The 25323-nt window shown below is 40.9% G+C and overlaps 1 protein-coding gene across 4 annotated transcripts in view; it reads left to right on the plus strand.

Moving 5' to 3' along the window:
• Positions 1 to 25323, plus strand: part of Lepr (leptin receptor) — a 98216-nt gene that overhangs the window by 23762 nt on the left and 49131 nt on the right. For all 4 annotated transcript variants that reach the window (XM_017320002.2, NM_010704.2, NM_146146.3 and 1 more), the window contains exons 5-9: positions 4613 to 4818; positions 9389 to 9531; positions 11163 to 11307; positions 23963 to 24253; positions 24406 to 24523. In XM_017320002.2, the coding sequence (XP_017175491.1) occupies positions 4613 to 4818; positions 9389 to 9531; positions 11163 to 11307; positions 23963 to 24253; positions 24406 to 24523 (903 nt within the window). The remainder of the gene's footprint in view (positions 1 to 4612; positions 4819 to 9388; positions 9532 to 11162; positions 11308 to 23962; positions 24254 to 24405; positions 24524 to 25323) is intronic.

The raw sequence follows: 25323 nt of genomic DNA on the forward strand, positions 1-25323 counted from the left end.
CACTCCAGAGAGGGCACCCATGGCAGACCAAAGTGAGGATACCACCAAGGCCAACTTGGTGAACCACTGAGTTTTATTGGGATTAAGTATAGGAATATGGGTGAAGGGTTACTTATATGAGAAGAGATGACTCAAATAGAGCTACATCACTAAAGCCCACCCCAGCATAGGTGGCTGCTCACCAAAGCTGGGGACCTGGGACCCACTGCACAGATGGAGGCAGCTCAACAGGTTGAGTTTCCAAGTGACTCAGTTGGTCTAAACCTCTTCCAGTTGGGCTGGCTGATTTCTGCTTCTTACTGTTTCCTTAGTGGTGGGGTGAGGAGTGGGGGTGGGAGGCGCTGGTGAATCTGGTCAGTTTCAAGGACTTCCTGAAGCTATTTGAGTCATTTACCGTCTGACTTAAAGAACTTTCCTATATGATAGAATGTTTCAGCCTGTTAGGAAATATCTATACAATATGCTTCGTTGTGGAGCTGAAGTATGTTTTAAAAATATAAAATGCTAAAGCCAAGTTTGAAAGTGTGGCTATGTAATAAAGAGAAGATCAGGACACACGAACTAAGGAGTGCCCAGCAGAAATTAAGAGTAGGCAGGAGAGAGTACAGAACATTTGTAAGTATACAAGACACAGACAAACAGTTGGACGAGGATCTGGGAAGTCATAGAACACAGGGGACCATGGACCAGGTCAGATGAGAAAGCACTGCCTGTCAAGTCACATGGATGTTTGGACCTTCCTGGCTACGAAAGGCTGGTTCCCTTTTCTTGCTCCCCCGCTTTTGTTTTGTTTTGTTTTAGATTTTAGTTTTTGTTTTCTTTAAATCAGCACATGGTGGTTACAAAACCCGTATGTCTGAGCTTCGGGGCCTTGGTTTCACTGTTCTCATTGACCCTACCTAATTTACGCATTGTCAAGCACATTCTTTGACGTCACTGGTAAATCTGCTTTTCCTAGAAACTCAGCGAGTAGAATTCCACACTCTGACTAGCTTTCCTCTCAACCATGCTATTCCCACTCTCCCCCCACCCCCATAACTTCAGGAATGGTTCCCCATGAGTCTTAGCTTCTCCCTTGGGGTACTTAGTCTCATTTCATGACCTCCTGTTTTTGACCCTTTCTTGATGGGAGACACCCAAGTCCTTTCCTGAGTGTCCCTCTGGCAAGCAGCTTCACTGGACATAGTCAGCTCTTGCTGTGCTTGTGTCCAGTATTAATGGACGCAATGTTAAGACAGTCTTGTTTATCTCCCTCTCTACCAGGAAATGCCTGACCCCAGGTTACCCATGGAGATGACGTGAAGGTTCTGCATGTTGCCTAACCAGGGAGAAGCAGAAAAGTTTTTTTTTTGAGTGACCCAGGGTCACTAGGCTTTTCCTACCTCACTGACTTACCACAGTTTTAGGATTCATTCTAAAAGCTTAGTTTCTTCTGTGGATAAGCCCTTCTCTCTTCTGTCTTGCCCAGAGCCATTTTTATTTTTTTATTTAACTTACTTCTGGAGGGGCTAGATACCACATTATTCCCATGTCCTTGGGTGAGAGCTAGACATATTTTGCTCAGCTGGTAGGCCAATGAGGATGGAACTTTCCCTCCTGACCTTGGACCCTGTCTTCTGTTCCTTTGATAACATGAAAAAGAAAAGTTCCTTCTTAGAATTTAAATTGCTTTATGAAAAAGTAGTTGGATCCAGGCCCTGTGGAGGCCCACTAAGGCAAAGCTTCTTCCCCGTGTTCTAAGTTCTACTTCTGGCCCTGGGGAGACTTGACCTCCCTTCTAAACAACTTCTGTTTATGAGTTAACTAGCTGCCCTGTCAACAACTGGGCAAGGACTCTATTCTTCTCTTACTCCCAGAAGTAGGTTGATATTCATACCTCTCACCTCAATCTATCAGACTGCTCATGAGATTTCTTTCTGCTTATGCCTTTCTTCTTCTTTCTTCCTCTTGTCCTCTTTGATTCTCCATTTGTTTGGCGAGAGAACTTAGAATAGTACAGTTTACCTCCTCTGTAAGACTTATCTAGGTCAGAGCCTCCCACCCTGGCCAATCCAGTGGGTCTCAGGTAGAGGTAGAATGTTTGTGTCTTTTTAAAAGACACAGAATCTGTGAATTTTTCAAATGAGGTCTAAGAATCATCATTCTTTGTATTATTTGATATTAGTAGGGTACAGTTTTGTGGAACTATTTTTACAGCTCACTGGTATGAAATATCAAATAGGCAATTTGCAAAGCTAAGATAGGTAAAGTTCTTCTTCAAGAACTGAGGACTGGGGTTCACTGTCAACTTTCCTAAGTCAGGACCTTAGACAGTATACATTTACACTAATTTAGCTTAGGCCTGTTTTTTTTTTTTTTCTTTTTTCTTTTCAGAATGCTAATGATTTTATAGAGAAATTTTCTGGGAAGAAAAAAAATGTACCAAAAGTCAGAGGACCAAATGTAACTTTTACGAACCCTGTGTGGCTGTTAATGGTGAATTTTAAGTTCTAAATATTTATGTCACTAACTAGAAAATTTTGCCCAAGGTAAAGTTCATAAAAAAGCCAAATTTAAAATCAAATTGACAAAAGTTATTGCATCGTTATGTACTTTCAAGTACATTTTGATCACATATAAGAATTAAATACTAGCAATGTGTGTGTATGTGGGGGGCGGTGTCAGAGTACAACCTTGAGTGTCAGTCATCAGATTCCATCTTGTTTTGAAGCAGGGTGTCTTGTTTGTTACTAACATATTAGGCTAGCTGGCCTGAGAGCTGCTCAGGAGTCTCCTGTTTCTACTTCCATTTTATAGTGAAAGTACTGGGATCATAGACGCTTGCAATTACATCCAGCTTTTATGTGGCTTCATTGAATTCAAAGTAAGGTCCTCATGATTGTATAGCAAGCACTTTACCCACTGAGCCATCTCCCTCAGCCTCTACGATTCCATCTCTTCTTCTTCACATGTGTCTTAGGGTTCCATCACTATGAAGAGACACCATGGCCACAGCAACTCCTATAAAGGAAAACATTTAATTGAGGCTGTCTTATAGTTTCAGAGGTTTAGTCTATTATCGTCATGGCAGGAAGCATGGCAACATGCAGGCAGATATGGTGCTGGAAGATCCAAGAGTTCTATTCTATATCTTGATCCACAGACAAGAAGGAGACCGTGGGCCATACTGGGTGTAGCTTGAGCGTATATGACCTCAAAGCCCACACTTCCTTCAATAAGGCTATATGCCTCCTAATAGTGCCATTCCCTATGGCCAAGCATTCAAACCCATGAATCTGCGGGGGCTGTACCTTTTCAAACCACCATAAACACTATATCTCATTCTCATATCTATGAACAAGCTTATTCACTTTTGAAGGTAAGTAATAATTAAATAGATAGTAGCAAATTCCATATTTGGGTCTCCTTTCCCCTTGGCCTGTTAGAAAGTCTGCTGCTCTTGGCAAACGCTGTTCTTCTAGGGGGGGATGGCTTGTTTTGTACAGTTTGGCAATGCTAAAATGATGGCTTGCTGCAAGGTGAACTTACTATGGCTAGGATGTGGAGAACTAATCTCACTACATGGGTCAAGTTGTTTAACAGTGTTGTTCGGCTCTTAATTCTGATTCCTTTTGTCTACTTATTATATTAATTATTAGAGAAGAGTTGAACTTTTCATGAGTAGTTATGAAATAGCCTATTTCTTCCTATTAGGTACACACATATGATATGTACTTTTGGTGACCCTCCTCCACAGTTTTTTTTGATATGAATGACTTCTTTAGCTTGGAAGATAATTATTGTATTCCATTCAACTTTATTGACATTAAGGTAGCTCTTCAACTTTATTTTGATTTATCTTGAATAGCATATCTTTTTCTAACCACCTTCTTTAGTGAATTTGAGTTTTAGTGTTAAAATTGATTTCTTATGAGAGGCTTATAATTGGGCCTTATTTTTTTTTTGCCCAATTTGCTACTGAGTGCCTTCTAAGCAAGACATTTAGGCTATTCGCATTTAATGCCACCAACTCTAGTCTCAAGCCTTCTATTTTTTCTTCTTTTCTCCATTTTTTGTTTGTTTGTTTGTTGTTTTGGGGCTTTGTTCCCTATTAGCTGTATTACATGACTTATTATTTTAGTAGCTTTTGAATTATTACACGTCTTAGAATCTAAGCGACTCTATACCACTTTGTATGTCGTGTGTCATTTCAGGTGTACAGCGCCAGCTCCCTCAAGCTTGGTGTTAATACTGCATACTTTATTTAGTTCAGTCTATGCAATACCCTGTAAATACATGGCTGCCAATCTTGACTTAATCAGACAATAAATAATTATCCTCCGAGTCAAACTTTATTCCTTTGAGTGACACCAGATTTCAAACTTCTTTTATTTTCCTGTGCCCAGAGTCTTCCTACAGCATTTTTATAATGCAGATCTGAAGATGATTCTTAAAGTTCAGGCATGTCTGAAAAAGCTTTTATTTCATATTTGTTTTTAAGGGTATTTTCACTGTGGGTGATATGTTAGGGCAGTGGCTTCTCTTTCTTGTTAGTGCCTTTGCCCTTGCTTATGCTACCTTGACAGTCAGTCTCCATACCCATCTTATATTTTGTTCTTATATTTGAATATAGGCCTGAAGTCATAGATGATTCGCCTCTGCCCCCACTGAAAGACAGCTTTCAGACTGTCCAATGCAACTGCAGTCTTCGGGGATGTGAATGTCATGTGCCGGTACCCAGAGCCAAACTCAACTACGCTCTTCTGATGTATTTGGAAATCACATCTGCCGGTGTGAGTTTTCAGTCACCTCTGATGTCACTGCAGCCCATGCTTGTTGGTAAGTTGCACTTCAGAGTGACAGTGACCCTAAAAAAAAAAATCAATCATGCAAAGCTGTTGAAAGGTTACTTGTGGGTTAAAGATTTTCACTGGCTTACATCACTGTGATCACTGCTGAAAAACATGGCTAGTCCTAGGGTGTTATTGGCAGCTTCTCCACATGTTCATAGTAGTCAACATCTCTAACATTAGCACTGAAATGGTCTTTTGAAGCAGCTGGGGCTCCTTTAAGTCTTGGATTTAGTGAATGGATGTGTATTGTTTGATTACCATCTGTTTATATCATAGTTAACTATTTTTGAAAATTATTAAAAACCTATTTCTCCAATAAATACAACTTAGAATTCATGTGTGCAGGGATTAGCATAGAGGCTGGAGACCCTGTGAGGAATGGGGCAGGGTTCCTACTCACACAGCAGAGCTGTAGCACTGAGCAGAGTCAAGTCAGAGCAATAAACAGTCAAACCATCCACTATGCAGTCCAAGTACAAGACAAACTCACATGGGTGGGACACCTCTTTTTTTTTATTGCAAAGATCCTCCAACCTCCTTTAATAAGCTTACATATTTAGTTCACAGATATCAATCACATAGGCAGGTATTAATGTACTTCCTTAGTTTTATATATACAGGGAGGGGCATCATGTGCTACTTAGCTTTCCTATATTTTACTTCCCTTTTCTGAAATGATAACATACATCTCTTCATATGTGTGCAGGTGCATGAGGAGGCCAAAGGTCAATGTTGCATTTCCTCCTTTATTGCTCTTCCTTATTTTATTTTATTTTATTTTATTGGGAGAGGATTTCTCACTGAGGCTGGAGCCCACCAGTTTGGCAAGACTAGCTAGGTTCTGGGCTTCAGGGATCCTCGTATCTTTGGCCCCTTGGCACTAGGAGTGTAGGCACACACCACTGTGCATATGTTCCTGTGTTTTATGGGGATGCTAGGGATCCAAACTCATGTGATAGGCACTTTACCAGGTGCCAATTCTCATCACCCTCTAAACAACTCTCCACATTTGCCTTTGATTCGTGGGTCTTGATGCCACTGAACACACTTGTCCATTTCTCTCTCACGATTTTATGCTCAGCTCCAAACATTGCTTCTTTTTACATGACCTAAGATGGTTCTTTTGGACCCTTGTTTAACAATCTTTAACAATTGAATTTGTCCTCTAGAGACATAAACATTGTAACATAATGATAATAATACCCAAACAATTCAATTGTGGAATTACGTCACAGGAAAAAGTGATAAAATATTTATTTAATGTCACAGTCTTATCTTTTCAAAACTAGGTAATTAAAAAAGCACTTAAATCAGCACTGCATCTAATTTGATTTCCAAGAAGAGCAGTTAAGGTAGCGTGTGACCACTGAATTTATATGTATTCAGAAATTCTTTTTTGGTTTTTCGAGACAGGGTTTCTCTGTATAGCCCTGGCTGTCCTGGAATTCACTTTGTAGACCAGGCTGGCCTCGAACTCAGAGATTCACCTGCCTCTGCCTCCCGAGTGCTGGTAGAAATTCTTAATTCTGCCCTAATACTGAGATGTTAGAAAAAAATCAATTTCTTATATTTGAACTTGCAATTTGTAAGTGCTGTGAAAGAATGAAGATGTATTATGTGATAATATTTATTTGGGGATTGTCATTTCCGCTGTGATGGTCAATGATCTATTTAGTATTAACTAAACAAAGAAGAGGTATACATGTAAAACTCCAGAGTAAGAAATGCTTCTAGTCAGAACACATTCAATGTGTCAAGGAAAAAAAATCCCTGTGATGAGTGAGGAGCACTCAGAAGTCCCCATGTGTGGAGTTAATGTGCCTCATAGGAGATTGGATCAGAGTTATAAGGGACAGAGAACACCAGAGGCCAGGGTTAGAGAGTTTGGATTTGATACCATTCATATGAAAACTTTTGATTAGGGGTTGATAGGATCAGACGTGTGATATGATCACATGTATCTGTATGTTCAGATTCTATTCTACCTTGTGAAGAATGTAATTATTAAAGGGAAAAGATCAGGTGTGTGGGTAGGAGAAGCCTAGATGGGAGGCTGTAGAGATTGGCCAGTCGGTTTAGGGCTATTGCAATAAAGGTGTATGGAGCCGATGAGATTCCTTTGTAGGAGCTGGAGGACAGAGAGGAATTAAGGTTTATCCTTCAGTTGGTCCCTAAAAATCTCCATCAATGAAAGCACCAGTTCTTCAGAGAGGAATTCTGGGGGTTAGGTGTATGTGCATAAATCAAGGTCACTTTGTGTTTGAGATGACTCTTAGAGTCCTACAAGGTATTGACTAAGCAGTTGGATATAAGACTCCAAAGTTCAGGGGGACTATCTGTCTGTCTGTCTATCTATCTATCTATCTATCTATCTATCTATCTATCTATCTATCTATCTATCTATCTTTGGGAGTTGTTAGCATATGGATTCTGTCAGATCATCCAGTTAGAATTTAGGAAGGAAAACACTAACTGACTTTAGTAAGACTTACGGAGACTGTGTTGTCTTAGAAACTGTGGATAAAAATCATTTCACTGAAGGTGTTTGCAGGTATGTGGCACAGTGTGCCAAGAAACAGAATAAACTTAGTTGGAGAGTGACACCAGACTTGGTAAAAGGTAGTTATCTCGATCACAGCTGAGTTTGTGATTGGTGAGAAGGAGCTGGCCAGGGTAGGCTGCTTAGGTGGAAGGTAAGTCTCCCCAACTCTTGATGAGTGGGTGAGCAGCAGCAGTGCTGAGCTGGGTATAGGAGAGCAGGGGAAGCATCTTTAGGTAATACATAAAGTTATGTATATATCTTTACGTATGTTTTCATATGACTGCAAAGATAGAAAATGTGAAATAGCCTGCAATAGTAAGTTCACAATTCTTAACTGTATTTATTTTTATATTTTTATTTTTTTATGGTTTAAGAGCTTTATTATAGAAAGGCAGGGGGAAGAGAGAAGGTAGAAAGAGAGAGGAAGAAAGAGAGGGGGAAAGGCTAGAGAGAAAGAGTAAAGGAGAAGAGAGAGGAGAGGAGAAGACAAAGAGAAAGGAGAGAGGAGAGAAGACAAAGGGAGAGGAGAGAGGGGGAGAGAGTGAGGGGTAAGAGGAAGACAAGTATTTATTTTTTTAAGTTTCCATGTTGTTTTTGCTCCTGGGAATATGGTAAAATTTACATGTTAGTATTTAGTTCCCCCTTTTTATAATAACTTAAACTTGCAACAAGTCACAAAAAATAAGTGTCTTCAGATTTGAATAAAGGAAAAGACAAAACAACATCTCTAAATTCCTGAACAGATAGGATGTGTGAGAACTGTACCAGTTTTGGTTGAAAATATCATTGAAACCAGTAAATGTGTGTTATTGTGATGGTAATGGTCATGAACTCATCAATTTTTATTCATTATATACACCTTGCAAATTTAGAGACATGCTGAGGTGAAAATGGATGTACAGTTTGCCATTCACACACACTTCTTCTTTTCAATACACTCTATTTGTTAATTTCACAAGTATGGAGACTGGAGACATGGCTCACCATTTGAAGCACTTGCTGAAGACCCAGGTTCGGTTCCTTGCACCCACATGGCAGCTCACAACTGCTTGTAGCTGTTGGAGGCTCCAACGTTGCTTTCTGGTTTCCTAGGGCAACTGATGAACATACCCATGCACAGGTACACACACATACATAGAAATAAAAACAGAATACATTTTACAAAACCAAGTATGAATTTGCAATAAGTCCCTTGAACTTCAGACATTAAAGATTTTCAATATTCTACTGCAGTGTGAGTTTTAATGGCTGCTTGAGTTCATACCTTTATGGTATGAACCATAATTTGTTAAAGTAATCTTTGCCTGTAAGATGTTTAAATGGTTTCTTCACATATTTAAAATGTTTTCTTATTGGTTGAAATAATCAAGTACTTATATATGCACATACATATACAAATGTTAATATGTACATTTGAATTCAGAAATCATTTACTTAGTTAAAATCCCCATTAAGCTAAAACACCCCACTTCTATGTCTATAGAGAGTCCTGTCCTTCTAATGGTGCATTCATTGCACAGTCATGTTTGTTCTGAGTTAAGTAGATGTGCTTTGGATTGCTAGTTTACATGGATAGATATGCTGACTTTGCCCAGGTCTGTGCATTTTCTGAATACTGTTCTGCACACTGCTCTTGTCCTCATGACCAGCAAAAGCAGGCACAGTGACGGGGACTAGGCAGAGACACCAAGTAAGACTGAAAATGACTAGCAACGTGAAGTTAGGTAGACTTTTTATAGACGGCAATCAGATTTATCAAAACCATCTCATTTGCTGGTGTCCAGCCTTTCCCACACAGGTGAGAGACTGAAGACAGGGTTTGCTGGGATGAATGCTGAGCAAGGGAACGGCCCATTCTGCCGCTCTGCTTTAGCTCTGTAGTTAGCCCGCAAATGAGGTAACATTTTAAGGAGTTGAAAGACAAGCTATTCATCTCAACTTCATTTTATTCATATATGATTGCCCTGAAAATGGACCAGCTTAAAAGTCTTTTTATCTTTTTTTTTTTCTTAAGTGAAACCCGATCCACCCTTAGGTTTGCATATGGAAGTCACAGATGATGGTAATTTAAAGATTTCTTGGGACAGCCAAACAATGGCACCATTTCCGCTTCAATATCAGGTGAAATATTTAGAGAATTCTACAATTGTAAGAGAGGTAAGTATATTTTGGTAAAGGAAGTAGAATTTTAAGAAGCAATTAAAGATCCCTAAGTCTCTTAGAAATCACCTTGCCTGCTAAATATGCCTGGGCTCTCTAGAGTAGAATGGACTATTTTTATTATTACATATTGAGATAGTTTATGCTTGATAGAAAGCCAGGTATAATTTTTTTTTGACACAGGGTTTCTCTACATAGTTCTGGCTGTCCTGGAACTTGCTCTGTAGACCAGACTGGCCTCAGATTCAGAGATCTGCCTGTCTCTGCCTCCCGAGTACTGGGATTCGTGGTGTTTGTCACCTCCACCCAGCCAGTTATACCATTTTAACGTATAACTCTTTTTATCTGTACACTGCTGACTTACATTGCATCTTTACTTTTTCATTGCTTGGTGTGTTGACAAACCATGTATGCATTTCTGCTGTGAAGTCGGTCAGCATCCTCTTTCCCTTATACACCGAAGTGTTTTTTGAATGGCTGTTTGTTGCCAGGAGCTAATCTAGATGCAGCAAGATACCTAGAGGTCATAGAGCTGGATAAGAGGATGAGGAAAGATTGTCATAGAGAGTGGAGGTTGGGGCAGGCCTCATTGGGAGGGTGACATTTGAGCAAAGATTTGAAGGAGATGGCTGTGTAGGTGTCTGGGGAACTGGACCAGCACTGCAGAGGCCCGTGTGAACTGAGGCTGAGTGGAGAAAACTATGCTTTGGATGACATCAGAGGTGGGGTGGGTGGGGAGGAGGAGGTCACAAATGGCCCATGGGGTCATGTGAAAACTTTCAGGGCACATAGTGAACCTAAGCATTACATCATTCCAAGGTTAAACAACAACAACAACAAATGATCTTTTTAAAACATTGTTACTTTTCTAAGGCCTTATGTTTGCAGAGAGCAGTTTGGGAACCCTCGGTGTCCGGTATATAAACAAATGTAGAGTGAAGGCTATCGTAAGATACTTTCCAATTAGGAAGTTGGAGATCACAGGGTTGTAATGAAGGTCCTAATACTGTTCCATGCATACCTTTTACTTTTCATAATTTTTAACCTATGGCCCCTTTCTTCCTCTCACAGTCTTGAAGAGACCAGGAGGTTTGATTGGAACACATTTTTAGAAAACCGAATGAGCTGCACAGATCCTAGCTAGAGTTTGGTTTCTGCAGGGTTTTGGCCTTAGGTGTTTCCTCCTTTAGTTTGTCAGCGATGCATTGACTCATGCCCTGCAGAGGTCAGGATCTTAGTATCATTGGTATAGCTCTTCTGTGCAGCTTTCCTTCAGGACCCTTACAGATCTCTCTACACCTCTCCACATTGGTTTTTACCAGTGTGACAGATGGCAAAATGGCTACAAGATTCCCAATAACTTTGGGATCATGGACATTATTGTGTTCAGTTACTATTTGTCAATGGTCACATTTGTTGCTCGATCTGCAGGCTCTTGAACGTTTTATGGACAGGTGCATAGTATTTCTTTTTCAATTGGCCATTGGTTCCTGTTTTAATTCTGTTTTCAGACAGTTCATCTGTAAGATGATAGCTCTTTGAAATTTGCCTAGGCTTATGTATAATCAGTTTTGGCAAACATTCCACACCAACTTGATGTTCTGAAATTTCAACATTACATTTAACAGGCTGCTGAAATTGTCTCAGCTACATCTCTGCTGGTAGACAGTGTGCTTCCTGGATCTTCATATGAGGTCCAGGTGAGGAGCAAGAGACTGGATGGTTCAGGAGTCTGGAGTGACTGGAGTTCACCTCAAGTCTTTACCACACAAGGTAGGCCTTATAAAGTTGCTCTGGGAATACTCTCCCAGACCTTGCCTTTCTTGCCATTGGAAATAGTATTAAAATTGTATTTAAAATTCTTTTTAGAGACAAGGTCTGGGTATATAGATTAGGCTGACTTTGGGCTGACATTCTTCCTGTCTGAGTCTCTTGAGTACAGGGTTTGTAGATGGGAGTGCCTGTGTGCAGTTACAGGGTGAGTGCCTGTGTACAGTTACAGGGTGAGTGCCTGTGTACAGTTACAGGGTGAGTGCCTGTGTACAGTTACAGGGTGAGTGCCTGTGTAGTTACAGGGTCAGTGTCTGTGTACAGTTGCAGGGTGAGTGCCTGTGTACAGCTACAGTTTTCTTAACTCTCAAGCGGGCTAATCTGTTGATGAAAATTGAATCTGAGTTCTTATGTATGTGTTTCTAAGACACTTTCTGATTGTGTTATTTTTTTATCATGAAAAGAGAAATATTTAAGCTGAGAATGATAACGCATGCCCGTGCATTCAGTATTCTAGAGCATGAGGCAGGAGGATGAGTTTTGAGACCAGCCTTGGCTATGTAGTGAAAAAACTTCCAAAAATGGTCCAAAGTTATTTTGAAATTTCCACTTTAAGTATATTCATTTGACATAAGCATAAGATGTTAAAAATGGTTACTTAACTTTAGAGGCAGGTGTGTGTGTGTGTGTGTGTGTGTGTGTGTGTGTGTGTGTGTAATTTGGTTGTCTTCCGCTATAATTCTTTACCTTATTTTTTGAGATAGGGTCTCTTCCTGGTCCTGGAACTTGCTGATTTAGCTGGACTAGCTGGCTGGCCAGCCCCTGGGATCCTTCCAGGGTCAAGGTCACAGGGTCCAATCACTGGGCTTTTATGTGGTGCTTGGCTCCTGAGCTCAGATTTTCACTTACTGGTCATGTCACCAGCCTGATTTTGGAGTTTTCAGAATAAAGTCTTCACACTTTCAGAGTTGTTGTTTCTTTTAACTGCTCTGTGTATTTCTTTTTATTAGCTATAATTAATACAGAAAGATAGGACAAAGAGCTCACAGGCTATATAATTTCCCGAGATGCATTTTGGGGAAAAGAAAGACTCCTCTTCATTAGCAATATCCTAGGGTCTTGGTGCATGCATTCCGGGGGAAGGTGGAATTCTAATTTCTGGTAGAGTGTTCATTCATGAAACAAGGCATGCACATCAGTGCTCCTAGAGCAGGGCACAGGCCAGTTGGTGGGCGCAAGCCAGGAGGAGGAGCTCCAGTTCCTGGAGGTGAGGCTACAGGTGGGGATGGAGAGTCCTGCCCTGGTAGGTACTGGGGTCCCAGCAATACTGGCAGTGGCAGCAACAGCAGTAGCTGCTATGCTGGGGGTTCCTTTCTTTTTTTTTTTTTCCATTTTTTATTAGGTATTTAACTCATTTACATTTCCAATGCTATACCAAAAGTCCCCCATATCCACCCACCCCCACTCCCCTGCCCACCCACTCCCCCTTTTTGGCCCTGGTATTCCCCTGTACTGGGGCATATAAAGTTTGCAAGTCCAATGGGCCTCTCTTTCCAGTGATGGCCGATTAGGCCATCTTTTGATATATATGCAGCTAGAGTCAAGAGCTCCGGGGTACTGGTTAGCTCATAATGTTGTTCCACCTATAGGGTTGCAGATCCCTTTAGCTCCTTGGCTACTTTTTCTAGCTCCTCCATTGGGAGCCCTATGATCCATCCATTAGCTGACTGTGAGCATCCACTTCTGTGTTTGCTGGGCCCCGGCATAGTCTCACAAGAGACAGCTACATCTGCGTCCTTTCAATAAAATCTTGCTAGTGTATGCAATGGTGTCAGCGTTTGGATGCTGATTATGGGGTGGATCCCTGGCTATGGCAGTCTCTACATGGTCCATCCTTTCATCTCAGCTCCAAACTCCGTCTCTGTAACTCCTTCCATGGGTGTTTTGTTCCCAAATCTAAGGAGGGGCATAGTGTCCACACTTCAGTCTTCATTCTCCTTGAGTTTCATGTGTTTAGCAAATTATATCTTATATCTTGGGTATCCTAGGTTTGGGGCTAATATCCACTTATCAGTGAATACATATTGTGTGAGTTTCTTTGTGAATGTGTTACCTCACTCAGGATGATGCCCTCCAGGTCCATCCACTTGGCTAAGAATTTCATAAATTCATTCTTTTTAATAGCTGAGTAGTACTCCATTGTGTAGATGTACCACATTTTCTGTATCCATTCCTCTGTTGAGGGGCATCTAGGTTCTTTCCAGCTTCTGGCTATTATAAATAAGGCTGCTATGAACATAGTGGAACATGTGTCCTTCTTACCTGTTGGGGCATCTTCTGGATATATGCCCAGGAGAGGTATTGCTGGATCCTCCGGTAGTACTATGTCCAGTTTTCTGAGGAACCGCCAGACTGATTTCCAGAGTGGTTGTACAAGCCTGCACTCCCACCAACAATGGAGGAGTGTTCCTCTTTCTCCACATCCTCGCCAGCATCTGCTGTCACCTGAATTTTTGATCTTAGCCATTCTGACTGGTGTGAGGTGGAATCTCAGGGTTGTTTTGATTTGCATTTCCCTGATGATTAAGGATGTTGAACATTTTTTCAAGTGCTTCTCTGCCATTCGGTATTCCTCAGGTGAGAATTCTTTGTTCAGTTCTGAGCCCCATTTTTTAATGGGGTTATTTGATTTTCTGAAGTCCACCTTCTTGAGTTCTTTATATATGTTGGATATTAGTCCCCTATCTGATTTAGGATAGGTAAAGATCCTTTCCCAATCTGTTGGTGGTCTTTTTGTCTTATTGACGGTGTCTTTTGCCTTGCAGAAACTTTGGAGTTTCATTAGGTCCCATTTGTCGATTCTCAATCTTACAGCACAAGCCATTGCTGTTCTGTTCAGGAATTTTTCCCCTGTGCCCATATCTTCAAGGCTTTTCCCCACTTTCTCCTCTATAAGTTTCAGTGTCTCTGGTTTTATGTGAAGTTCCTTGATCCACTTAGATTTGACCTTAGTACAAGGAGATAAGTATGGATCGATTCGCATTCTTCTACACGATAACAACCAGTTGTGCCAGCACCAATTGTTGAAAATGCTGTCTTTCTTCCACTGGATGGTTTTAGCTCCCTTGTCGAAGATCAAGTGACCATAGGTGTGTGGGTTCATTTCTGGATCTTCAATTCTATTCCATTGGTCTACTTGTCTGTCTCTATACCAGTACCATGCAGTTTTTATCACAATTGCTCTGTAGTAAAGCTTTAGGTCTGGCATGGTGATTCCGCCAGAAGTTCTTTTATCCTTGAGAAGACTTTTTGCTATCCTAGGTTTTTTGTTATTCCAGACAAATTTGCAAATTGCTCCTTCCAATTCGTTGAAGAATTGAGTTGGAATTTTGATGGGGATTGCATTGAATCTGTAGATTGCTTTTGGCAAGATGGCCATTTTTACAATGTTGATCCTGCCAATCCATGAGCATGGGAGATCTTTCCATCTTCTGAGATCTTCTTTAATTTCTTTCTTCAGAGATTTGAAGTTTTTATCATACAGATCTTTCACCTCCTTAGTTAGAGTCACGCCAAGATATTTTATATTATTTGTGACTATTGAGAAGGGTGTTGTTTCCCTAATTTCTTTCTCAGCCTGTTTATTCTTTGTATAGAGAAAGGCCATTGACTTGTTTGAGTTTATTTTATATCCAGCTACTTCACCGAAGCTGTTTATCAGGTTTAGGAGTTCTCTGGTAGAATTTTTAGGGTCACTTATATATACTATCATATCATCTGCAAAAAGTGATATTTTGACTTCCTCTTTTCCAATTTGTATCCCCTTGATCTCCTTTTGTTGTCGAATTGCTCTGGCTAATACTTCAAGTACTATGTTGAAAAGGTAGGGAGAAAGTGGGCAGCCTTGTCTAGTCCCTGATTTTAGTGGGATTGCTTCCAGCTTCTCTCCATTTACTTTGATGTTGGCTACTGGTTTGCTGTAGATTGCTTTTATCATGTTTAGGTATGGGCCTTGAATTCCTGATCTTTCCAAAACTTTTATCATGAATGGGTGTTGGATCTTGTCAAATGCTTTTTCTGCATCTAACGAGATGATCATGCGGTTTTTGTCTTTGAGTTTGTTTATATAATGGATTACATTGATGGATTTTCGTATATTAAACCATCCCTGCATCCCTGGAATAAAACCTACTTGGTCAGGATGGATGATTGCTTTAATGTGTTCTTGGATTCGGTTAGCGAGAATTTTATTGAGGATTTTTGCATCGATATTCATAAGAGAAATTGGTCTGAAGTTCTCTATCTTTGTTGGATCTTTCTGTGATTTAGGTATCAGAGTAATAGTGGCTTCATAAAATGAGTTGGGTAGAGTACCTTCTACTTCTATTTTGTGAAATAGTTTGTGCAGAATTGGAATTAGATCTTCTTTGAAGGTCTGATAGAACTCTGCACTAAACCCATCTGGTCCTGGGCTTTTTTTGGTTGGGAGACTATTAATAACTGCTTCTATTTCTTTAGGTGATATGGGACTGTTTAGATGGTCAACTTGATCCTGATTCAACTTTGGTACCTGGTATCTGTCCAGAAATTTGTCCATTTCGTCCAGGTTTTCCAGTTTTGTTGAGTATAGCCTTTTGTAGAAGGATCTGATGGTGTTTTGGATTTCTTCAGGATCTGTTGTTATGTCTCCCTTTTCAGTTCTGATTTTGTTAATTAGGATTTTGTCCCTGTGCCCTTTAGTGAGTCTAGCTAAGGGTTTATCTATCTTGTTGATTTTCTCAAAGAACCAACTCCTCGTTTGGTTAATTCTTTGAATAGTTCTTCTTGTTTCCACTTGGTTGATTTCACCCCTGAGTTTGATTATTTCCTGCCGTCTACTCCTCTTGGGTGAATTTGCTTCCTTTTTTTCTAGGGCTTTTAGATGTGTTGTCAAGCTGCTAGTATGTGCTGTCTCCCGTTTCTTCTTGGAGGCACTTAGAGCTATGAGTTTCCCTCTTAGAAACGCTTTCATTGTGTCCCATAGGTTTGGGTACGTTGTGGCTTCATTTTCATTAAACTCTAAAAAGTCTTTAATTTCTTTCTTTATTCCTTCCTTGACCAAGGTATCATTGAGAAGAGTGTTATTCAGTTTCCATGTGAATGTTGGCTTTCCATTATTTATGTTGTTATTGAAGATCAGTCTTAGGCCATGGTGGTCTGATAGGATACATGGGACAATTTCAATATTTTTGTATCTATTGAGGCCTGTTTTGTGACCAATTATATGGTCAATTTTGGAGAAGGTCCCGTGAGGTGCTGAGAAGAAGGTATATCCTTTTGTTTTAGGATACAATGTTCTGTAGATATCTGTCAGGTCCATTTGTTTCATAACTTCTGTTAGTTTCACTGTGTCCCTGTTTAGTTTCTGTTTCCACGATCTGTCCTTTGAAGAAAGTGGTGTGTTGAAGTCTCCCACTATTATTGTGTGAGGTGCAATGTATGCTTTGAGCTTTACTAAAGTGTCTCTAATGAATGTGGCTGCCCTTGCATTTGGTGCGTAGATATTCAGAATTGAGAGTTCCTCTTGGAGGATTTTACCTTTGATGAGTATGAAGTGTCCCTCCTTGTCTTTTTTGATAACTTTGGGTTGGAAGTCGATTTTATCCGATATTAAAATCGCTACTCCAGCTTGTTTCTTCAGTCCATTTGCTTGGAAAATTGTTTTCCAGCCTTTCACTCTGAGGTAGTGTCTGTCTTTTTCCCTGAGATGGGTTTCCTGTAAGCAGCAGAATGTTGGGTCCTGTTTGTGTAGCCAGTCTGTTAGTCTATGTCTTTTTATTGGGGAATTGAGTCCATTGATATTAAGAGATATTAAGGAAAAGTAATTGTTGCTCCCTTTTATTTTTGTTGTTAGAGTTGGCATTCTGTTCTTGTGGCTGTCTTCTTTTTGGTTTGTTGAATGATTACTTTCTTGGTTGTTCTAGGGCGTGATTTCCGTCCTTGTATTGCTTCTTTTCTGTTATTATCCTTTGAAGGGCTGGATTCGTGGAAAGATATTGTGTGAACTTGGTTTTGTCGTGGAATACTTTGGTTTCTCCATCTATGGTAATTGAGAGTTTGGCCGGGTATAGTAGCCTGGGCTGGCATTTGTGTTCTCTTAGTGTCTGTATAACATCTGTCCAGGCTCTTCTGGCTTTCATAGTCTCTGGTGAAAAGTCTGGTGTAATTCTGATAGGCCTTCCTTTATATGTTACTTGACCTTTCTCCCTTACTGCTTTTAATATTCTATCTTTATTTAGTGCATTTGTTGTTCTGATTATTATGTGTCGGGAGGAATTTCTTTTCTGGTCCAGTCTATTTGGAGTTCTGTATGCTTCTTGTATGATCATGGGCATCTCTTTTTTTATGTTTGGGAAGTTTTCTTCTATTATTTTGTTGAAGATATTAGCTGGCCCTTTAAGTTGAAAATCTTCGTTCTCATCAATTCCTATTATCCGTAGGTTTGGTCTTCTCGTTGTGTCCTGGATTACCTGGATGTTTTGAGTTAGGATCCTTTTGCATTTTGTATTTTTTTTGACTGTTGTGTCGATGTTCTCTATGGAATCTTCTGCACCTGAGATTCTCTCTTCCATTTCTTGTATTCTGTTGCTGATGCTCGCATCTATGGTTCCAGATCTCTTTCCTAGGGTTTCTATCTCCAGCGTTGCCTCGCTTTGGGTTTTCTTTATTGTGTCTACTTCCCCTTTTAGTTCTAGTATGGTTTTGTTCATTTCCATCACCTGTTTGGCTGTGTTTTCCTGCTTTTCTTTAAGAGCCTGTAACTCTTTAGCAGTGCTCTCCTGTAATTCTTTAAGTGACTTATGAAAGTCCTTCCTGATGTCCTCTATCATCATCATGAGAAATGTTTTTAAATCTGGGTCTAGATTTTCGGTTGTGTTGGGGTGCCCAGGACTAGGTGGGGTGGGAGTGCTGCGTTCTGATGATGGTGAGTGGTCTTGATTTCTGTTAGTAGGATTCTTACGTTTGCCTTTCGCCATCTGGTAATCTCTGAAGCTAGCTGTTTTAGTTGTCACTGTTAAGAGCTTGTTCTTCAGGTGACTCTGTTAGCCTCTATGAGCAGACCTGGAGGGTAGCACTCTCCTTAGTTTCAGTGGGCAGAGTATTCTCTGCAGGCAAGCTCTCTTCTTGCAAGGCAGGTACCCAGATATCTGGTGTTCGAACCAGACTCCTGGCAGAAGTTGTGTTCCACTCACTAGAGGTCTTAGGATCACGTGTGGAATCCTGTGTGGGCCCTTGCGGGTGTCAGGCGACTCAGCTGGCAAGGTAGCCGGGGCTCGAGTGGAGTGGAAGGGGTTTGTGCCCCAGATCAAGCCCGGGTAGCCTGCTTCCCTATGTACCGCAGTCTCAAGTTCCGCGCGATTGGATTGGGGCAGGCACTGTGGTCCACTCACCAGAGGTCTTAGGGTCCCGTGGGGAGTCCCGTGTGGACCCTTGCGGGTGTTGGGCAAGACTCTGCTGGCAAGGTAGCCCGGGGCTCGAGTCTCGAGTCGAGCGGAAGGGACTTGTGCCCCAGATCAGGCCCGGGTAGCCTGCTTCCCTATGTACCGCAGTCTCGAGTTCCGCGCGATTGGATTGGGGCAGGCACTGTGATCCACTCACCAGAGGTCTTAGGGTCCCGTGGGGAGTCCTGTGTGGACCCTTGCGGGTGTTGGGCAAGACTCTGCTGGCAAGGTAGCCCGGGGCTCCGGGGGTTCCTTTCTTATGCTGTCATTGCCTGCTGGGATGAACTCAGGACCTGGGGCCAGGTAATCCAAGAAGGATCTGGGGACTATGGTTACCAGTTGCCTGCCTAACCCCAGGATCTTTTGTAGTGTCACCAGATAGCACCGGAACAATGCTAGTATCTTTAGAGAGTGTCTCCTCCACAATGGTGGATACCATGTTTTCCCAATGTAGTGACAGCAGACCCTAAAACTGTTTTCTCTTTTCTTTTCCTTTCTTACCATTCTCTGGCTATTTTTCTTTCTTTGGTTTGATCTCTAGATTCATAATAACTACAGAGGATCAAAGTTGTATTCATGCCAACAGGCCATGAGGGTATCAGTGGTGATCCAGCCATCTCTCAGGCTGCGTCTCATTCTGGAGTCAGTGTGCTGCAATATCTTGTGATGGTTTCCTGCAGGCATGTCTTCTGTTCCACAGTTTTTGATGTCAGCAGTAAGATGTTGATTTTTACCTCTACAGCAGGGTTTCCTACCAATAAGGCAAGCTTGGCAGAAGCGTAGACGCTTTCCCCTCTGTGGGTGGGTCCTGTTCTTTTCTTGGGATCAGCTACACTGCTGTTTATAACTGCTTTAATAACCTGTTGGTATCAGCTAAGAACTCCTGGCTCAGCTCTGCCTGGAAATCCATCCCAGAGCTTATTACTGCCGAGAACACTGTAGATACAGCAGACACACTTGGATGCTCACTAAGGCTATCCTATATCTGACCTAGACTTCCACCTCTGGCACATGTGATTCAGCAGCCTTTCAGGTGTGAACGATCTCCTGGGCTCTCGGTCTCACCGCAGTGACTCATAGACCTGTGTATCTGGCCTCCAACCACCTCTCTTCTCTGCCCACTTTCCAAGTTATTTTTAACATCAGAGAAACTGCAATGTATTTACAGTTTTCTCAGAGAGGTGAGATGCGGTGTTTCTCAGAGTCCTGAGAATCTTGTGTGGTTTCCACAGTTGAGTTGTGAATTCAGGAAGACACTTAATTGTGTCTTTGTTAGTCTGCTCGTTCATTTTTCACTCAGGTTCATTGTGGTCACACAGTAATCGCAGTGTAAAATACTGAGCACAATCCATCTATTTCGTTCAACACATTTCCTTATTGATTACCTAGTATTTAACAAGTGTTAATTAATCCGAAAGCAAGTTGCATCAGTGTCTTAGAAGCATTGATTTTGGAGTCTACAAGTTTATGCAAGGACCAACATGGTGATTTCTTTAAGAGGCTCTTAACCTTTCTGTGCCTCAGTTTTCCTGTCTGTAAAATCAGACTGTTTGTCCATGAGTAGCATGAAAATCATACAACAAAATGCTTATTACAGCACTAGACCCTTAACAAACATTTAGTGAATATCTGGTACAATTTTAGCTTACAGAATTCACAGCCTTGTTATTCAGAGTCTCAAAACCTAGGGAGGGGAAGGGAGACACTAATTGCTTGGTGCAAAGCGAGATTGTGAGAGGGAGCAAAACTGAGTGTTGAACAATTGGCTCAGGGTAGGAGACTCAGGGGCCCAGGGTGTGAGGAGACTCGGGTGATGGTTTTGTATCTTTATTCCTCAAATACGTTTCTACTGTCACTATGTGTGTAATAGGATGCTGATAATTTAGGTTTTGAACTTTTTGATTGTTTCCTAGGGGAAGCTGAATCTTCTATGATCTGGTCTTCCTGACCAGCTCCGCCCTATGACTCATGTGGGAGGAGGGTAAAAATGGCAGTATCTCAGGTGGAGGCTTCTGTGTGGAGTATGAGGCCAGGTAGGGAGGCAAGGGGGAAGCTATACAAAGGAAATAGAATGCTACCACGCCCCCTACTCTGATAGTTTGTCTCTGTTAACCACTGGGCAATGTGGAAATGTAGAAGGCTTGTTGTGTTTGTTATTGTTTTATTTCATAATTAAAATGTAAAACTTCTTCATAAAAAGAGGCAGGGTTAAGAGAATCAGTGTTGTTTTGCAAAGTTTGCTAGGATTCAAAGCTGAGTATGAATGCTTTTCTAGAAACTTCATATAATATACTGGTTGGTTTGCTGCATTTTTGATCAATATTTGATCTCATTCAGTTTAGGCCTTTAGGTGGATATATCTCTAGCTCTGTTCTTCTTTACAATGTATATCAATATCTGCAAGTTTAAATTTGCTTGTTTTTTTTAAATGCCAGCTCATATTTTACATTTTCATATAGTATAGTCAGATTATCTTACAAAGCATACACATGCATACCACTTTGTTGGTCTGTTCGCTTGTGCTATAGCCAGACATGTGACTTTGAACAGCTAGAGTTCTATTTGTCATTCTGGTGTATCTCTAACCTTCAAGCATGCCAACAGAAACATATGCGAACAACAACAACAGCAAAACCAAAAACCAAAACATGAGTAAATAGCCACTGTCTAGTCAAAATTACCCCCCCCAAAATCAATTTTAAAAGATGAAAATGTTATTTTAGCTCACATTTTAGGTTTAAATCGTGACCTTGTTGCTTTGAGCCTGTGACAACATAGCCCATCAGTAGTGGGAGACTGAAGGAGAGAAAATCTGTTCAAAGCAGAGAGAGATGAAGGCGCCTAGGTCCCAGTCCCTGTCATGGGCACACTCCCAGTGACCTGACTCCTTGCAGGACACTGTCCCTCATGAAGCTCTCATGGATCCCAACAGCCACATAGCCTGGTGCCCCAGCCTTCAGCTTAGGAGCCTGTGGAGACATTTAAGGTCTCAACCATGATGCTGCCTGCTAATCTCAGATGGCTCAGCTGCCAGTAGGTGAGGATTAAGAGAAAGGAATTCACCACATAAGAAACAAACTAAGACACTAGTGCTTGCAGTGGCAACAGCAACTTGTCTACTCACGTAGCTCCCCCGAATATTTCTCTTGGTGCCATCAGTCACTGTGCGGATGTAATGGTTGGTGATGTGTACTGAGTCACAGTCTGTGTAAGCAGGCTCTGTGTTTTCTCTTTAAAGGGAAATCAGCATGTCTGCCCCTAGAATTAAAAAGTCTGTCTTCTGGAGCCGTGATAAACACAAGCTAAAAAGAGCTTTACCGAAAAATGCTGTGATTCATGATCTGTATTTTTGAGTAATTGATAACAGTAATACTGATCAGTAGAATATCCTGTTATTCATTAATGTAGTTATTGTGAAGTTATCAGTGGGGTTTTTTTTTGTTTGTTTGTTTTTTTGCTATATAAAGAAAGTTATAGCTGTCCCGTTCCTCAAATGTTGCAGAATATTTACTAGGATAACTTTATTTACCATTGAAATATTTAGCATTTTTTTTCAATGTTTCATCAAGTTTACAATTAATTTACAGATCGTCACTCTTCTGAAGTCTGTCTGTCTGTCTGTCTGTCTGTATATGACTGCTGTATTTGCATGTATGCCTGCATGACAGAAGAGGGCATCAAATCCCGTTTTCGATAGTTGTGATGGCTCTTAACCATTGAGCCATCACACCCCAGTCCCCAGACTGTCACTTTCTATTTTTGTCTTAAAGTTTAGATTTAAGCGTTTAATCAGTCGCAGATGGTATGGTATATATTTTAACTTTATTCCTCAATTAAGTCTTACCAGATGCATTTGATGTTGAACTAAAACGTCTTGAGATGTTAAGAATAATCTGCAAATGAAAAGCCTAAATTTGTGAAAGTTAATCTGTACCTTTCTAGAAAGTAAGCCTAACTCTGAGGCTTTGAGACTGTTCAGAGCTGAGACTGTGGATCCTGAGTGGGGTTAGCCATCTCTCAGGTGTGTGGCAGACAGGAGTCAGCAGTGAGTTCCATTCCCTTGAAAGCTGCACGTCTTTAAGGCTGGAGTATACTCAGTCATGCCCATAATCCAGTGGCCCAGCTTCTGCCCAGCGATGTGGTGTTCAGGGCTGTCCTGTTTCTGTTTACCATAGATACACTCAGCACATGTGTGCAGTGTGCACAGTACATAGAAAACCATTGCTGTAAAATTAGCATATTACGGAGCAAACCATTTACCTATTTTACTGCTTATTAGAAGCCTTCATAACTATGAAGAAAACAATAGCAACACACTGCTTCTCTTCAGGATTTTGTGTCATAGTGATCTGTGCTAAGAACACATGCTACATGTGGGCTGGAGAGGTGGCTCAGTGGTTAAGAGCACTGACCACTCTTGCAGAGGTTCCTGAGTTCAATTCCCATCAACCACATGGTGGCTCACAGTCATCTATAATGAGATCTGACGTCCTCTTCTGGTGTGTCTGAAGACAGCTACAGTGTACTCATATACATAAAATAAATAAATAAATAAATCCTAAAAAAACCCCACATGCTATGCTTTACTGATTCTCTTGAAATTTTAAAATTATATTTGCTTTGCATGCATACGTTGTACCATGGTCGGCATGTTGAGGTCATATGGCAACTCGCAGGGATCAGTTCTCTCATTGCATTATGTCAGTTCTATGGATAGAATTCAGCTCGCTGGGCTTGGTGGCAAATACCTTCTAAGCCATCTCACTGGTCCTCCTTTTCTCCCTATCATTTATTTACTTACTTATTTTTCTCTGCATGCCTGCACATACACAGTCAGTTTTAATAGTCTGGTGGAAGATGGATTACTGTGCAAGCATATGAAACTTCATTTAGTTAATTTCGCGTGTCGCTTGGAAGATGACAGTTGCTAAGACATAGTTGCAAGAATGAGCTTCATGGCTGGAAGCCTGTCGTACTCTTCACGGAGGCTCTGTTCATTTGGGAGCAGGGGTTCCTGCCACTCTAAAGGGCTGTCCACAGCAGCAGCAAGGTTCTCAGTGCACGCATTTGATTTTGGCAGGGTAACCAGGACGTGGCAATCTCTTTCTTGCGGTAAGACTGCTCAGATGATGGTTTCTCTTTCCTTCTAAACTCCCACCTTCCTTTCTCTGTTACAGATGTTGTGTATTTTCCACCCAAAATTCTGACTAGTGTTGGATCGAATGCTTCTTTTCATTGCATCTACAAAAACGAAAACCAGATTATCTCCTCAAAACAGATAGTTTGGTGGAGGAATCTAGCTGAGAAAATCCCTGAGATACAGTACAGCATTGTGAGTGACCGAGTTAGCAAAGTTACCTTCTCCAACCTGAAAGCCACCAGACCTCGAGGGAAGTTTACCTATGACGCAGTGTACTGCTGCAATGAGCAGGCGTGCCATCACCGCTATGCTGAATTATACGTGATCGGTAAGAATCCCAAGGCCGCGTCCACTCCGCCCTAGGAGATCATGTCATGGACTGCGTTAGAGTCCTACTAAAGATGCCAGGAAAATCGTTGTATTTTTTCATGATTTTTGGTGTTTTTACTTTATATTAATATTTTAATGTGTTTTAAATAGATGTCAATATCAATATATCATGTGAAACTGACGGGTACTTAACTAAAATGACTTGCAGATGGTCACCCAGCACAATCCAATCACTAGTGGGAAGCACTGTGCAGCTGAGGTATCACAGGTGTGTATGGTACTTTCTTCTTTGTGTTTCCCTGGGGATGGCACAGTTAAAGGTTCTGTTAATTTGTTACTATAGCAGAAATCTGGTACGTTTTTCTCACTGAGCAGAAGTTTGAATATAATTCATTAGAAAAATAGTGAGCAATTACATAAATTGTAATCTTTGAAAAATTTACACCCAAGGCTAAAAAAAAATTGTATTTTGTTTTAACTTCATATTATCATGTTTACTAACCAAATTCCTGGAATTTCGTTTTTGGCTTTTGAGTGGCATGCAAGAGAGTTATTTTCTATGCAATGCATTTTGACTCAGAGAATGGGCCAAAGTCGGCTGTGCACTGTTTTAAAAACCTTACCATCATTCAGGTAAAGGCCAGTATTAGAAGAGAAGAGGCAGAGGGACAAGAGGCTACAGGATGTGATGGTCTGTTTGGTCTTGTTTTTCAGAATGAAGTGAATTAAGTAAGAAAGCAATCAGTTAATAGGGGTAATGGGGTCTATTAAAGAGAAATTTGTGCTCATTTACTTTTTACCTTTCATTGTTTAAAAATAATTTAAGACATCTCTGAATAGTATCTCCCCACTTAACAAAGTGTGTGTCTTATGTGATGCCTCCCTGGTGGAAAGAAGCTACATCCATCCATGTCTGTCAAGCCTCTCATGGTAGTTGTCCAGTACGTTTGCTGCACTTATACTCTGTGCTCTGATATTTAAATTTGCATTGGAGAATTTCAGTTTGTATAAGGCACCCACTTATTCTTGAAATCTAAATTTTCAACCTGGAAAATATATCCATTTTCT

Source organism: Mus musculus, chromosome 4 (assembly GCF_000001635.26).
Source record: "Mus musculus strain C57BL/6J chromosome 4, GRCm38.p6 C57BL/6J".
Taxonomy (NCBI): Eukaryota; Metazoa; Chordata; class Mammalia; order Rodentia; family Muridae; genus Mus; species Mus musculus.